At 36.9% G+C, this 16,942-nt stretch overlaps 1 protein-coding gene across 1 annotated transcript in view; it reads right to left on the bottom strand.

Annotated features, from left to right (window-relative positions):
• Positions 1-2,945: 2,945 nt before the first annotated feature.
• LOC137449628 (protein ELYS-like) overlaps positions 2,946-16,942 on the bottom strand; it is a 57,798-nt gene continuing 43,801 nt past the window's right edge. The window contains 18 exon segments of the mRNA XM_068155335.1: positions 2,946-4,094; positions 4,096-4,169; positions 4,171-4,289; positions 4,292-4,547; positions 6,322-6,515; positions 6,602-6,677; positions 7,291-7,494; positions 9,411-9,603; positions 10,066-10,173; positions 10,718-10,850; positions 10,943-11,018; positions 12,050-12,181; positions 12,280-12,424; positions 13,081-13,268; positions 14,007-14,153; positions 15,237-15,293; positions 15,396-15,519; positions 16,600-16,693. Coding sequence (XP_068011436.1) covers positions 3,923-4,094; positions 4,096-4,169; positions 4,171-4,289; positions 4,292-4,547; positions 6,322-6,515; positions 6,602-6,677; positions 7,291-7,494; positions 9,411-9,603; positions 10,066-10,173; positions 10,718-10,850; positions 10,943-11,018; positions 12,050-12,181; positions 12,280-12,424; positions 13,081-13,268; positions 14,007-14,153; positions 15,237-15,293; positions 15,396-15,519; positions 16,600-16,693 — 2,492 coding nt within the window. The 3' untranslated portion in view covers positions 2,946-3,922.

Below are 16,942 nucleotides of genomic sequence, written 5' to 3'. Positions count from 1 at the left end.
CCCAAACAGAGAGGGACCTGGGAATACTGATTGACAGCTGCCTGAATATGAGCCAGCAGTGTGCCCAGGTGGCCAAGAGGGCCAATGGCATCCTGGCCTGCATTAGGAATAGTGTGGCCAGCAGGAGCAGGGAAGTCATTGTGCCCCTGTACTCTGCATTGGTTAGGCCACACCTTGAGTACTGTGTCCAGTTCTGGGCCCCTCAGTTTAAGAAGGACATCGAAACACTTGAACGTGTCCAGAGAAGGGCAAGAAGGCTGGTGAGAGGCCTTGAACACAAGCCCTATGAGGAGAGGCTGAGGGAGCTGGGATTGTTTAGCCTGGAGAAGAGGAGGCTCAGGGGTGACCTCATTGCCCTCTACAACTACCTGAGGGGTAGTTGTGGCCAGGAAGGGGTTGGTCTCTTCTCCCAGGCAACCAGCACCAGAACAAGGGGACACAGTCTCAAGCTGAGCCGGGGGAGGTTTAGACTCGAGGTGAGGAGGAAGCTCTTCAACGAGCGAGTCATTCGTCATTGGAATGTGCTGCCCAGGGAGGTGGTTGAGTCACTGTCCCTGGAGGCGTTCAAGAGGGGATTGGATGTGGCACTTAGTGCCATGGTCTAGTCATGCAGTCTGTGTTGATAGGTTGGACTCAATGATCCTCGAGGTCCTTTCCAACCTAAGTTATACTGTGATACTGTGATTCCATTACAAATTTGTGATAATTAATAAAACAGTTAATTGGATAAGAAACATTAGGAAAATATAGCCTACAGTCATTATACTTTACTTTTCTTTAGTATCTAGAATAGCTGTTTGCATAATATATACAGTCTCTTGTTAAAAGCAATTGATCTGTTACTTATAGTCATATAGACTTATAGTGGCATTAGCATCAATGAAACAAGAACAGGATGCACTTTCCATTAAAGTAATAAATCTCTCATTTGAATACCTGAATCCTTTATCAGTCATACTCCAAACAGAATCCTAAAATGCTAGCTATTCCCAAAGTAAGCCTTCACACATCTCTGCATGTTAAAGAAATTAATCACTGAGGAAAAGTATCAAGCCAACTGTCTTTGCCTTTTATGGACAAGACTATTGAAGTCTGTTGTGGCCTCTTAAATAAAGTGATTGCAGTCACTTTTTTGCTGCCTATATATAATGTAGAGTCTCATTTAGTGCTTTTGTGTTGTATAATAACATTTGTGTTTTATAATAACATGAAGAGACTGCAAACTTTTTGAAACTCAACTTATATTTTCTGCTAAACCAAGAACTTTAAACAGTCAACACAGACTGACGTTGATTTGGTGTCCCTTCTAAACTCATCCTTTGAGCAGCTTCTGCTTGTATCTCCATGTTTCATGCATTGGTGCTAATGAGTATTTTCTTGATTTTTGGATTCAGCAAGAGCATGGCTAACACCCATCTCTCTCAGGAAATAATGATTACCCATGAAAATAAGCCATAGAGAAGTAAATGAATGAAAGTTCATATTTTTTTTCTTTGAAATCCAGAAAAGTGGGTGGTGCATTTATCCCAGGCTAAAAAGTTGTCATTGATATTGAAAACCGTAACTGGAGATGACAGTAAATTTGATCAAAGGCTCTGGAAACTTTAAGGATTGATGAAAGAACTTTTTTTTCTCTAGGCATGCTCTAAACTCCCCTTCCCCCACCTCCATCATCGGAGATTTGAATGGGGGAAGACAATGGCATGAAACTGCCTTCCTCTCCCCCTGGGGGACAAGTAAATGGCACCCATTCTTCCCGCTGGGAAGAATCAGGATTTGTTATCTTTTTTTTTCCTTTAATTCTTAAATTTAATTCTTCTATATAACTCTCGGTGGGCTCTATAATGAATAATTTTGACATTCTTCCAACATCAGTGTGAATAAGGGGTTCCAGCAGTGTGAAGTCCTGCCCTGTGAAGTCCTGCACAAGTTATGTCATTGCAAAAGCAGCACCCTGTGATCCCATCCATGCCTCCTTTTTCCTAGACACTCTACAAGAAAAGATTGTAACTCCTCATCAACCATCATCCACAAAGAAGCTTAATAATCACATAGGCAACAAGATATACTGCATCCCTCTTTAAGCACAATACAAATTGCTTGCTGCAAGGTTAATCAAGGAAATTTCTTAGCACCAGTAAATCACATATTTCCACAAGAAAGACTTACAGAACGAGCATTTCAAAGTTATTTGATCCATAGTTATTTTTAGGACTATTAATCTCATTTTAAGAGCTGCATAATTTTTCAGTTGTCTACATATAATTTCGCTTAGCTGCTGCATGAAACTGTTTAATATATTTATTACACTTGAAGACACAATTATTGTCAGCGTTAAATGAAAAAGACCTATCAAGATAGTGTAGTTCATGTTCTGTATTACAAATGGTATATGCTCTTTTGTATACTTTTTTGACTATATGCTTTGCTCTGCAGTCTTTGATTTCTTTCTCCTCGCAGAGTCACAGAATCAGAATGTTAGGGGTTGGAAGGGGCCTCCAGAAGTCATTGAGTCCAACATCACTGCCAGATCAGGATCACAGGAATGCATGGAGGTAGGGTTTGAATCTCTGTGGAGAAGACTCCACAACCTCTCTGGGAAGCCTGTTTCAGTGTTCCAATACCCTCACTGTAAAGAAGCGCCTCCTTTTGTTGAGGTAGAACCTCCTCTGTTCTAGCTTGTACCCATTTTTCTTTGTCCTATCACTGGACAGCAAAATAATTCTAGTTTTCCCAAACTCCTAAGAAAATAAAGAGCAGTTTTTCTCCTGACCCAGTATGTGACCTTGGACAGGCTGTAATTATTTCACGTTTCACTTTCCCAACCACAACAGACATGGAATACTCATAAAACCTGAAGTCACTGGATTGAGGCAAGCATTACCATGTGAATATTTATTGTCTGAGTTACAAACAACATAAACCAGATTATTGTACTTGCTGCCACTAAACTTAAAAACATATTAATCTCCAGATGTACTTCACAAAGGAAGTGTGAATATGATCTAATATTTGAAATGCTTTGAGATATATGAAAGCAAAATTCTATGTTATGTATAGTTCCTTTTGACATCAAACTGTGTTTCTGTTATTTTTTTAATTGGCCTATAAACTCTTCTAAAAATCAGACAGTAGTAAGGAAGCAGCTGTAGCACTGATAAGACATATTAACAAGGATACAGCATAACTAAGGAAGCCACAACCTCTTTCCTGCTGCATAGTAAATCCACTTCACAATCCTCAGAATAAATTGCTTTTTTGTTTTGTGTAACTGAAACTGAAAGTGAAACTTAGTTGAATTATTTTTTCGGCGGATGAAATAAAGCAATTTTCTAACTGAAAATTCCTTGTTGAGAAATTCATGCAGACAACACTGCTGATAAATTATTTTTGAGGGTTGTGAGAAATGAATATGTATGGACAATCCTCTCCTGAATCACAAGCAAGCAAATAAAAAATTTTTCAAGTGTTTAAGTAGTTGTATTTTTGTTTGAATTATAGAAAAGATCTTCAATACAACAGGATGGCATCTTGCAAGGCACTGATCTCATGCAGAGTTATAAAGCATTATTTTTAGGCACAGTTGTATTTGATAATACAGGAGAAAACCAGAAAAATGTGTGCTTGTTGCACAAGTTTATTAGAAGTTGTCAGTTACAGAAAGATCCAGCACAAAGAAACTGATGGAACAGGCAGCAATAGATGTGTTTTCAGGTATATAACAGAAAATTCTCATCTAAGATAAATTGTACTATATTTGTATTTAATAATTCCAGTTAAATTACTTAAATGACACCAAAGTCACTAGTTAAAAAGGTTTGGAGAGGTCACTATAATAAAAGAGTTTGGCTTCCAGCATAGGACACTCCAGAGAATGTCCACTGCAGAGTTTAGAGCTTAACAGAGACAGAGATTGTTCAAGTTAACTAGTACTGAGGATACACTCTACTTGACAATGTCTTCTAGTTTCACCTTCCACTCCTTCTGGCAGAGTTGTTAAGGGTGCTTTTCCATTCTGGAATCTAGTTTCCTTTTCACCTACGGTTTCATGAATATACTGTTCTGTGACTTCACATATAAACTCTTTACTTCTTGTCTTGGGTTACATATAGTAAGTTCTCAGCAATGGGTACCTTAATGGGTTCAGGAATATATGGGAGTGACTGCAGTATTTTGAGATTCCTGATCACTAGTGACAGTGGACACTGGCTTTGTAGCACGTTGTTGCTTTTTGGTATTTTCTAAACTCTTCATAGGTTTTTCCTCTGGTTTTGTTCCAGTTGGTTTACAAGCAGGTCTCCCATTTCTGCTTCACCTTCTTCTTTTCCCAAGATTGAAGTAAAATTACTCTGAGATACAAAAGGCTCTGCATCTCCCTCAGCTGCATCACATTTACCATCTCGTGTGTCAGGCGCATCACTTGCAAAGGGTTGCTCTTCTGGCATCGTAGATGTACTAAAGACTGCCTGATGGATGGGGTTCACTATATGGTAATGTTTCAGGTACTGTTCTGAGGTTTGTGCCTTGACTGCACTATCTGCAATAACCTAAAGGTGAAAAATGTTAATGCATTATTAATTATCAAACAGGCTAACTACAAACTGAGCTAGACAAAACTGAGGACAGTGAAATGCTGTTTTTCCTTTCAGATCACCACGCAACGTAAAGTTAGAAACATATGATGAGCTCCCTACTACAGGTAAGAGTTTAACAGACAGAGAACAGAGTATTCAGTGTGTGCAGTCCTCTGCTTCATTTCTGAGACTTCATGACTAATAATGGTTTAGTTTATTAGATAGTGTTGGATGATAGGTTGGACTTGATGATCTTGAAGGTCTTTTCCAACCTGGTTAATTCTATTCCATTTTATTTGCCACCACCCATGATCAAAGTGAGCAGTTATACAATACAAGCTATATATACAACTGGCAGTAATCATGACACTGCTGTACTTTCTGGACTGATACAAATCCATACAGCAACCAACTCTGCCTCTAACAAGGTCTAAAACTGTTGTGTCCCCAAACTTTAATGTTTCAGTCACCATAGTTGTGATGGAAACACTTAATCAAATTTGCCAGGTATCACATCCAGCAGCTCACCACCACACTTGGATTACATGAGACAACAAATGTGTTTTAAATACCTCCATCTCATGTTTTGTGGTTCCCTGTACTCACACTTTTATGTGGACAAGAAAAGTAGTATCTCAATGTATTTCAAGTAACTCATGGTTACCACGCTAGCCAACAATGGCAGAAGGAAGAAGCCACTTAACAGGAGTACCCCTAGAATCTGCTTCCTTTCTTGCCTGATGCCTTGTCAAAAGTTGCTAAAGTGTGCTAGTAGAGCAACATGCCATGCTTCAAATCTAGATTCAAGAAATACTACTATGCGTATATATATCTATTATGCTTAAGAATCTATGAACAAGAAAGCATTAAGCACTTTGTCCTAAATTCAGTGCAGGTAGACAAGCCCAAAATATATGTTTATATCTAAATCAGTAAGAACCAGTTAAATCAAAGAAACCTTCACTGCAATGCTACCTAATTGACTGCAGAAGGTTTGTGACTCTGTAGGATGCATCCACCCCGACAAAGACCTGACAATGATTTGGGCTTGCCAAAGACCTTATAAAGATTTGGTATTCATGGCCATTAAAACTTGATTATTTTCTTTTAATCCATTAGCTTGCCTTTTGACATATGCTTGCCCTCAACTAATTAGACTAACCATAGGCCAGACTCAGCTAGGGTATACAGAATCACAGAATTGTTTCACCTGGAAAAGACCTTTAAGATCATCAAGTCTAACCATTATCTAACTCTACCAAGTCTGGTGCTAAACTATGTCCCTTAGCAAATTGTAAAGGATCTAAGCACTTAAATCGTCCTAAATCATTCTGAAAATGAGTTTGGTTCCCACATAATTTTTTTACTGCAAACCCCAACTCTTATTATTGTCTTTAACATCAAAACTATATTTTTTAAAGTCAAATAAGAAATGTTTAAAAAATGTTTAAGATCTAGTAAAGCAAATAAAATCAGGTTTGTTTTTTTTTTAATGTAGTCAGTTTGTTTTTTACTACTACAGTTCTCAATGGCTCAAGACTTGACAGGTTCTATTCTATGTTCTAGGTATAGAAAATGCATAGGAGAAAAGAGTATGTGCCTTTACATAACGAGGTTTTAAATTCTATTAACCAGATCAAGAAAATGCAACATTTTTGTGTGCCTTCTAATTGCCAGTAAGTCAGCACTATCCTCAATCTTCAAAATCTTCTCTATTCTGCAGAAAATGGGAGAATATTTTGCTTACATTAATTTCCTCTGTTTCAGGAAGGCTATTAGAAACTGTTATTTCTTCCTCTGGAGAAGGAACAACTGGATGTCGTTTTCTCACCCATACATCTCTAATTTTGGAATATAGATCACTGATGAGAGCTGCTATACTAGACAAAATTCCTCTACTGTCTTTTTTTGCTACAGTCGATGATGGCTTTGGTCTTGAGTCTGCAAACCAAGAGGGAAGATATATTAGCATTGTGGAATCAAAGGGATGATTAGTTGCCCATTATATTTTCCCCCCTCAAAATTACCTCGTCTTAAAACTGATGAAGGTGAATGGTAAGGCCATTTCTCTAAACAAAGCTTCTTTTGAGTTCTAGGAGGGGTCTAGGAAGGAGTAAATAGACACCATTGTTTGTTATTTTTACATGTCGCCTTAAGCAAGTTACTACAAAATTAATTCTCCTTGTAGCACTATTTTAGCTTTTAAAGGTGAGTGTGACAATTACTCACACTTCTGAGTGCTTATTGAGTTTCCATGACCCTGGAGAATTTAGATTAATTTGGTCTTGTGTTTGCTTATACTGTCATCTCAAGGCTGTTCATTACTGCATTTTCAAGAACAAAGAGCTTTGCATACCTACAATCATAACTCAAGATTTCTTTTTTCATGCTCTTCATAACAGACAATAAAAGCTATGACAAATAGAGATTATGACAACTTGTTAGTCCAAGCTCACGCATATAGATATTGGCACATGCCCCATTCTGCCCCTCTTCTCAAAATGTTATTACAGTAACTGCATGACAAGCTGGATCAGGGAACACAAATGACAGAACAAAAGGAGGAACAGAAGGGGACAAATTTCAGATGGATCAATTTCATTTGACAACTATATGAATGCTTTACCTCATTCAAAGCGACAAGCAAACCCAAGAACTCTAGGGTTCAAATCACATTTATGAAGCATTTAACTGTAAAAATTGCAGTCCAGCTTACCATAACAGATTGTTTGGCATTTGAGTTTTCTTCACTGAAAGACACTCTAGTTTTCTTTGCTTGTGGAGGAGGAGTAACTGATTGTCCTGCAGATGCAGAGGGAGTTGCTAGTGTCATGGTGCAAAGGCTGGATTTGAGAATAGACCGAGGCTTAAACCCACAAAAACCAGAAAGAGGAGTAGATGTGGCCAAATCTTTAGCTGTCTATGAAAAGAAATAAAAACATTTCATTTAAAACCAGTTGAATCATCAAAACAGAAAACTGTACTTGTCACAAGTATTCATTGAAATTAGAAACTGAGTTTGTACCAGCAGAGTGGACAAAGTTTACCCTTTGCACTGTTTGTTTTCCAAGGGTACTAAAATCCTAATGCTGAACCCCCACGCTTTCTGTGTTTCTTCTGGCTTTTAAATGTATTTATTTTTTAATGGCAACATAAAATGTTATTTTTCTCCCAGTTAATTTCCTGCAGAAACAAGGATATATTATCTCACTGTCTGCAATGTTACCTCCTACCCCAGTAATGTTTGCAGTTTCCATACTGATCTCCTAAAAAGCATACAACTTCAAATGTTACCTGAGGTAGAGAGACTGAAAACACTGCCATGCAAAATGACAATCAGCAAAGCAACAGCAAGAACTCATTTATTCACTAATTAATCAGTCCACACACTAGACTAAATGAAATGACACTGCTGAAAAACATCTACACATATTAATCTAGAAGCATCCAGGTCTTTTTACCTCAGCTCAAAAAAGATTATACAGTAATGAAAGATTTAAAAGGAGGATAATGAAATGAGCTTAATGATACAGACAATATTTAACATGAAGAAAAAAACTTGTAATTCATAGAGAGCACAACTAGCTTGTTCATGCAGGCAAAAGGCAAAAAGAACAGCACCATGAAAATAGTTCAAATATGATTTCTTTGCATGATAAAGAGATTTAGGGTAGTGAATAGAAATACAACTTAACACAAACAATTAGCCATCACTAAATTTGACAGAGACTGACACCACTTTACTGATAGCACTTAGTTGTTCACTTAACTGCATTAAGTAAATTAAGTATATACTTTCGTGCTTGTAGGCGTGCAAGTCAAATTGTACAGAGACATTGAAAATCTAAATAATGAGATAATTAAGCCACAAATTGCTGATCTAAGTATATTGGAAAATTCAATTTTAACTTACTTTGTTCCATGCAGTAAAGACAAGAGTATTTCATGAAGCTAAGGGACAACATGCAGACTGCAATTACCTTCAAACTAAACCTTCCCTCCTTAAGACAGTTCCCAACATATTGCTTCTGTCATGGTTTAATGAGTAGACAGATCGCTCTATTGCTCCAAAAGGGGCAAAAGAACACATTCACACAATGGATTGGATGGTAATGGAAAGTTTAAATGGAAAGGCTATTCACAAACTCACAAGCTACAATGCTACAGTTACATAGTAGCGAGCATAGCAAAGCATATAGAATACAAACAAATCCACAGTCTAGGCTTAACACACAAGCTGATTAAGCTAGAGCGTTACACACAACTCTCTTTACACCAGGACAGCCAATTCAGAGCAAAACCCCAGTGCTCTTCCTTCCCCCACCTGAGATTTACCATAAGCACCCAGGCCTCTTTCTTTGCCCCCCTGCCCACCATTGCTAGGCTGGTTCAGGCTGACCAGGCCCAAACTGCCCCTCCTCGTTTCCAAATCCTGCTCCCATGCTTAGGCCACAACCACGCAGTAAAGATAACCAGAATGTAAGAAAGGTGTCTCCCAGGGAGACGAGAGGGAAGAAAGAGAGACAAACTGACTTTGCAGCCAGCTTTATAGGAATGCAGAATTTATAGGAAGAAATACACTATTTCCTGTGTCCACCCACTGGGCTGGATCCTCTGGACACTGGAGGTCTCAACTCTGTGGCCCTCTTAAAGCACCCATAGCCTCAAACTGCCACAACTTCCCAAAGGACTGCATATACAATAACCACACACATACTGAAAATATTTCACCACCTGAATACAAGAATGTTAATGTTAAATACTTGGATGGTGTAATTTTAATTGTTTCTGAACTTTTGGTTCAATTGGTCCTTATTGGTTTTTTAAAGTACAAACCTTAACCACCAGAGGAGTCTGTAGTAAATTCAGCTCTGGTGCTCTTGAAAAATTCTTCAGTGAGATGAAGCTATGCATATTTGATTTCAATGGCCTGGATGCCATAAAAGTAGAAGCTCTGTATGGTGACTGCCAGCTACCACCTTTTGCTGCAGAATATGAAGGAACAGAATAGACCAGAAAACCCAGCAATCTGTGAAGACAGGAAATTAAAAATGTGAACATAAATAAATAAATGAGAAATCATGACACATTCAACAAATCTGAGATGATGCACAACAAAAACATTTGGTGTACTAGAAATAGAGGTGAGCCCTCGGTGTTGGGTGATGTATCAGACCAACGAACAAGTTCTAGACATATTTTGTTTTATAATTACTGCTTTACATGTCATACTTCATTTTCTAAACCACTGCTTTTGAGGCAGGAGTAACCCAAGTGATGTAATCCTAGTATGAGAAAAAAAAATTAATTTACATTTGTGTGGTGGGACCACTTCAAATTCACCCCTTAGTTCTGCACCAAAATTGACCTTTATTGAACAGATACAAAACTAAAGGCAAACAGGACACTTTGCAAACAGGAAAGCATATAGGCAGAAATACACACAGACACACATATTCTATATGAGAAGCAATAGCTATTCCAGCTATACCTGAAGCCTTTTTGGGAAGATTTTGTAACTGGTCTTTCAAGAAATGCTTTGGGCAAGTCTGCATCAGGGAGAGGATGTGGCAGGACTGCTGGTTCTGCAGCTCTAGGTCTAGAATTAGAAGGAAAATGTAACTGACTTTGATTCCCCTGAAGTACAAGCATACCAGAATTCAAGTCCATTTGACCATGTCACTTGCAAGAAAATCATCTGCAATACTACATTCTTTTCCACAACGTTTTTTCTGTCTAGATAGAAGTAAGAAAAAGGCAGAAATGAAGCAGAAAATGGGCAAGAAGTGGTAAAAGACAGTAGTCTAGTTTGATCATACAGTAAAATCCTTCAATATCTGTACACAAATAGCTTGATGGTAATCATACTTTCAGTTTCAGCTATCTGAAATTCTGTAAACATATTTACAATAATGTAAATACATGTATTTGCATAAATAAGATTATCATAGCCAAAATCCCTCTCTCCAAATATTCCTTATGATGAATTGATTCTTCAATGTTTCATAGTGTATGCACAAAAAAGCCAAAGAGTTTTATGCTTGTGCACCTTCCCCCCAAAACATTACTGTAATTCAAATGGATATCTATCTCTCTCCTCCAACAGGTAGCTCAAAGCTAAACTTTGTTGAAAGGCTGCTTACCTAGCATATTGTGAGACACTGCTTTTCTCCTCATTTCTTACCCATGCTTCTCTAATTTTGGATAATACACTACTGATGAGAGTCGCTATTCCAACTTTTTTTGCTACGGTTGATAGTGGCTTTGGTTTTGAGTCTGCAAACCAAGAGGGAAAATGCATTAGCACTGTGGAATCAAAGGGATGGTTAGTAGCCAATTTTATTTTATCCCCCTCCCCCCCAAATTACCTCCTCTTGTAACCAATGAAGGTGAACAGTAAGGCCATTTCTCTGAAGAAAGCTTCTTTTGAGCTCTAGGAGGTGTCTAGGAAGGAGTAAATAAATAGATACCAATGTTTGTAAGTTTTACATGTGTCACCTTAAGCAAGGCACTGCAAAATTAATTCTCCTTGTAGCACTACTTTAGCTTTTAAAGGTGTGAGAATCAATCACACTTCCAAGTGCTTATTGAGTTTCCATGACCCTGGAGATCTGGAAGGCTCAGCACTTTCTCCAGGCAGCTCCCAATGAACTCTAGGAAAGATTTTTCCATATTAGTCTAACACAGAATTTCTGGTAACTGCTCTCTCTTACAGGGAAGGATTTTGGACATTCTAGCAAGTGAAAAGCATAAAACAAAAAGTTAGCTTATTAAAGTATGTTAATTGCCCAGAAGTTTTTTCTAACAGTGTTATTTCTAATTACTGAATACATTTCCTCCACATATACAGTAAAACACATCCACTGCACAGAATGGCAGGAAGTTTTACCCATCAGCGCATACCAATTTCAACTGCCAGTTTTAGCTAAGTAGGAGAAAGACTGAAATTATAACAGAGCCTACAACTTTACATAAAAATAATTTTGAGACTCTGCAGAACCTTATTCTGATATACTTGTTACCACCTGTGATTTTCAAATGGGTTACAAAATTGACAAAGAAAAACCTACCTACACACACCCTCTGGCGGGAATAAAGTTTTCAAATGCAAGACTTAACACTTCCAAGACCACCTGATAAACTATGGTTCTGGAAAACAGCAAATGTGTCACAGATTCCTAACAGAAGTTCACACAATGCAAAATTTTATTTGGCCAATTTGAGAAGCAGAAACAAGTAAGAATGTCTGTCATAAGTTGTATATGAATAAATTATGACTTGGAAGAGTAGCCTTGAAGTAGTGAAATAGTTTGTTTAAATTTTAGGTTCAGCTCTAAGTTCAGGTATAGAAACTCATTTTTAGTACTTCAAAGGACAGTGTAAAAAACAAAGCAGAATTTCCATTGAATGCTATCAAAAAGCTGTTAGTAATACCTCACAGGCACTTGCACAGCTGACAGAACTTTTATGCTTACCGTAAGATTAACCTTCTTTGACCAATTCAGCTGTAGTGCTGGGATATAGTTGGCACGCTGCAAATTGTAGACTAAAGGAAATGCAGATTTCTGAACACAAGTGTTGGTCTGTAAAAGCTTCTCCAAACAGTTCTAAGAGAAATAACACATTAAAAAAAAATCTGTTATGATTCTGTCTCTTCTCTTTTTTAATATGTTATTAAGATTTTTTTTGTCTTGTCCACCCTTACTAGCTCAGCAGTTGTGAAAGGTAGCTTCAGGAAGTCTTCCATAAGTCCCACCTCCTGGCAGACTTCAAATGTGTGTTTTAACAGCTCTTCTCTGTTTAACATAGTGGCAGATTGCTGCAACAAACCCCATGCCTCCATCATGCACCTGTAATGAAGATATCCCCAAATTATTGTATTCAATGTGTAAAGGAAAGACAGGGACATTATGGTTTATATTATTTGTTCTCCATTTTTCATAATATTTGAATGTCAAAATAGTGTGTGGGGGGTTGAAGTTATCCTGCAGCATTAACGTTTTGCCAGATCAACTCAGTTAGAAGCAAATTAAGCTGTATTTACAAGCAAAAACTACACTCTACAATGGAATGAAATGAATATGTATAAATATGCAATATTTACAATATTATATAGATATTTACAATTAGTAAACAACACAAAATTGCCCCTGGTCAAAAAGACCTGGGAAGCTGTTCCACTGCCCCCCCATCCCCTGTCCCAGGAGAGGAGTGGAGAGAGAAAGCAGTGGGTTAGACTTAGCCAAGGTCAGCCAAAGCACGTTCTCTACTGAGCAAAGCAAAACCAGCTAAGATCAGAAGAGAAGAGAAAAGGGGAGAATTGTTATGGTACAGCTCCTCTAATTCCAGATATTTACCCAAATAATTTGTTTAGAATAATCTTTTGTTTTCCTTTTTATACCAAATAGTGATTTATTTGTATTTTTCTACTTTTCTGCTCAAAATCTGCAGCTAAATTTTAAAGGCATTGCCTAAAACCACCACACAGTGGGATACATTTCTTTACCTGTTGGACAATAATACAGTGAGGAAAAGCTGCACTTCACTACTGCTTAACTTTGGTGGCTTCATCATCTGCATGTATCTGAGGGCTTGGCTATGCTCTCCTTGACACAGGAGGGATTGAATAATTCTCTTATGTTGCCATGACACAGTTTTGATTGTAGCTGGATGAAAGAGCAGGGCCAGGGAATTCTGTGGAAGTTAGTGGTCAGGTTTATTACAATCTATACATATGCACATGCAATAAAAATATCAAAGGTTTCTTAAGTTAGAGTGAATGTGTGTTAAATAAACTTAGATGACAAACTAACAGAATACTTGATACAGAAGGGGCAAATAAAAATTGTCAGATATCTGAGAGAAAAATACACATTAGCCATACAGAATAAACTTAGAAAAGGAGTAATTCACACTTTTCTGGGTTAGCCAAATCTCTGTATACAAATGCCACTTGAAAAAAAAAACATATGACTAAATAAAACTACTCTCCCAGAATAATAGATTTATATTATCATTGTGACAGGCAACAAACAACTTTCAGCATCAGAAAGAACATGAATTAGGTTTAAAAGTCACTTTTATGATCTTCTGTCACAAATCAGGCCTCTGTAATCAGAGTATTTGAGTATTTAGTATTTGAAGTACTTAAATCAGTGCTCAGCTGGTCTGCTGAAAAGAACCCAAATGGATGGGTTTGATATCAAGCATTTTTAAAGTTCATCTCTTCTTTGTTTTAATCAATTACTGTCAAAGTAATTTGAGCAAAATTTCAAATAATGATTATATCGCTGAAGATACCACAGAAGTATTACCAAAAAGATGCTGATGTTTTATGACCTGTTATTAGACAAGTGCCAGCTTTTTAAAAACACTTTTTGGATTATAACTTTTTACATCAATGTCTGTCTAACTGAACTGCAACGTACTTACTTTGTAATCATTGTGATCTAGAAGCCAAAAACCTTGGATAAGCTGAACATGACCCCAAGGTATAGCAAAGGCAGCTGAGAAGGATTTGATCCAAGTGTCTGTTTTATTTGGAAAGCGATGCATGATATCTAGTAACAAGTAAATTGTCTGTAAATTTAATTAAGGCTAATAAATTTGTAAGAGCAAAAATTTATCATATTACATTCAGAGAAGAATAAAAAAAGTGGTAGGAAGCAGAAAACACTAATGTATTAGTCATTCCATTTTGAGATATTATAACCTGAGGATAGCCAGGTCCTAATCACAAAATTGCATTTGGAATAAATAGTCACTAAGAAATAATCTTTGATTTCTGAAAAGCATCCAAAATGTTAAGTTTAGATATTTAAATTCTTCAGTTACAAACTCAGGCGCTCCATTTAGTCAGCAGAGCTACCAGATGACCATTCAAAACATTTGAACAATGAACAATGTTTGATTATTAATGCAAACAAATTGTACAACTAATTTTTTTCCTCATTTCCAGAGTATACCCAAAAATGTAAATTATGAAGTCCTTACAATACAACTTCACTTTGAATGATTAAAACTGGATTTAAACCAGTATGTGGATCACTCAATAGGAGTGTAATTTTCTCTTTGTGACATCTGCTTTTACATTTTTAAACCTTTTGCTGTCTAGGCTGCACTCTTGGGTGTAGACAACAAAGAACAAAAGTGATTTTGTACATTTCAGAAGCTTAAAAATTAAGTTTCCACTCAGTGACTTTTCTCTCTTTTTATTACTCTGTGTGCCTGCACTTTTAACAGAACAAAGCAAGCATTATTAGCTGTTGGAAAAATCGATGATTTCAGTACAAATGTCCGAAATCCTTTTGCTCTAAAGCAGCACATTTTAGTGCATCATTCTAGTAAGTATCTATTTGCTACAGATATGGGTGAATTAAAAATTAAAAACTGTGCTTAAATTTAGAGAAAAAAACAAGGGAATTTTTCAGCATTTATTAGTAAAGAGGTTGATGACAAAAAGAAAGAAAACGTAAAAAATCCACAGTACAAAGAAACAAAGCAATGCTTCTGTCTATGACTTAGTCCTAAACTCAATGTTTTCACTAGCACTGTATTTGAAGCATACCTTAAAAAATGTTATTAAAACATGTAGGTGCCAAACATTTCAGAAAATGTATGTGTATATGCTGAAGATGTAACAAAAATAACTAGAAAGGATACAATTGCATGTTTGTAGCTTTCTTCAATGTTTTCTAGCAAATACAGATCCAGCAGCGCCTGAAAGGAAAAGAAAAATGAAAAACTCCTGGCTTTTATAAATTGTTGGCTTTGGCGGTGGGGCTGGTGTGTTTTGTTGTTTTCAGTGAAAGTAACACTCACATGTAAACTAGCAGGTGGATATTTCCCAGTTCCTCCTTCATCTCTCTGCCACAACTTCTCAACTTTGTCTCCTAACTGAGAAACCATTCCATCAATCATCAAGCAGTCAGAATCCCATTTTCCTCTACAACAGAAGGTGAGAAGGATTTGGACAGAGTAAAACACTACTTCCAGCCTTTCAGTGTAAACTATTTCCTCTGGTCAAAACAAAACAACAAATGAACAAACAAAACCAACCAAAAAAAACCCAAAACACCAGACCAAACCAAATCTCCCGTGAGTCAAAGTAACGAACATACAAAGGTATAGTTACAACTTTAAGGGCACGTGAAATAAATTTCTGAGTCAGGCAAAAGATGTGCATTACATCATATTGAGTTATTAAAGAAGTTCAAAATAGAAACCCTTTTCCCTTATTAAGGGAAAAGTTGTAATAACCTTTTAGTTTTCAGATTTTCTTCCTTGTTGTGGTATTACTTGAAGTAGAAAGGAAGTGTGGTATTACTTGAAAGTGTAGGACTTTGTTCTCAGTGACACAGCCTACCTCCCTTTAGGTCTTTGTTTAGTTTTCCAAAGGAAAATCTATTATCATCTAATCCAAGGCATATCACCTATATGCTAGCGAGCTAGTCCAGGAAAGAGAATCTGCATCAGGAAGTGACTTCTATCCAATAGCTCCAAGAGTGCTAGGGGTGCCAGCCACATGTAACTTGGACTATCTTATTAAATTACACAAATGCACTAGTGAGTAGATTAAGGCCAATATAATTTTTACTACCGATTATGAGTTTATAAAGGGGATGATTTTTTAACATAACATGCTTTCTACTGTGTCCAAAACAAATGTTCTGTGCGCACTACACTTTGTTGAACTGGAGATGACTGATCCTATCCTGCTCACAAGTTCTTTTTTCAGTAGTAAAGAATTATGCCAATTAGGCAATTAATTAGGTATGCTAGGAAAAAAAAAAGATACTATCAACAAATGATACTAAGCAGAAGTATACATAAACATTGCAACAGAGGAAAGTCACCTCTGTGTTCAGCAGGACACATGTGTCGCTGAAGTCAATAGTACTGCCGACAAATTCTATTTTAAGCATAACTTTATTTATACAAATACAACTGTCAATGCAAAAGCCATTCACTTCCACTTCTGAATTTTCAGAATTCTATATTCTATATAGAATTCTATAAGGATTACCTTGATAAGCACTCCAGTTTCTGTCGATGACCAGTATAATAGCTCTGAATCAGAAGACAATTGTAGAAAGGTCTGGACAAAAGCATATTGTCATCTGCAGGCAATAAAGTCACAGCAAGTTAAAAAAGTAGTGTCACATTTTGAAACTAAAATTTCTAGCAAGAAAGACAGAAGATCAAACAAACTAAGCATCAAGAAGCCTCCAACTCTGAAAGAAGCCAGTTTGGTTTCTGCTTTTGCTAAAAGAACTGTAAGACACCAGACTTGATTCCATCTTGTCTCAAGTGTCACTGCAAGTTTACAGTTGATGTATCATTCAGAACATGTAGAGTAAGATGAAGTT

Source organism: Melanerpes formicivorus, unplaced genomic scaffold (genome assembly GCF_026170545.1).
Source record: "Melanerpes formicivorus ecotype bairdi unplaced genomic scaffold, bMelFor1.0.p_v2 SCAF_2, whole genome shotgun sequence".
Classification (NCBI taxonomy): Eukaryota; Metazoa; Chordata; class Aves; order Piciformes; family Picidae; genus Melanerpes; species Melanerpes formicivorus.
The sequence above is the reverse complement of the archived record's forward strand: the minus strand, read 5'-3'. Positions and strand labels throughout refer to the sequence as shown.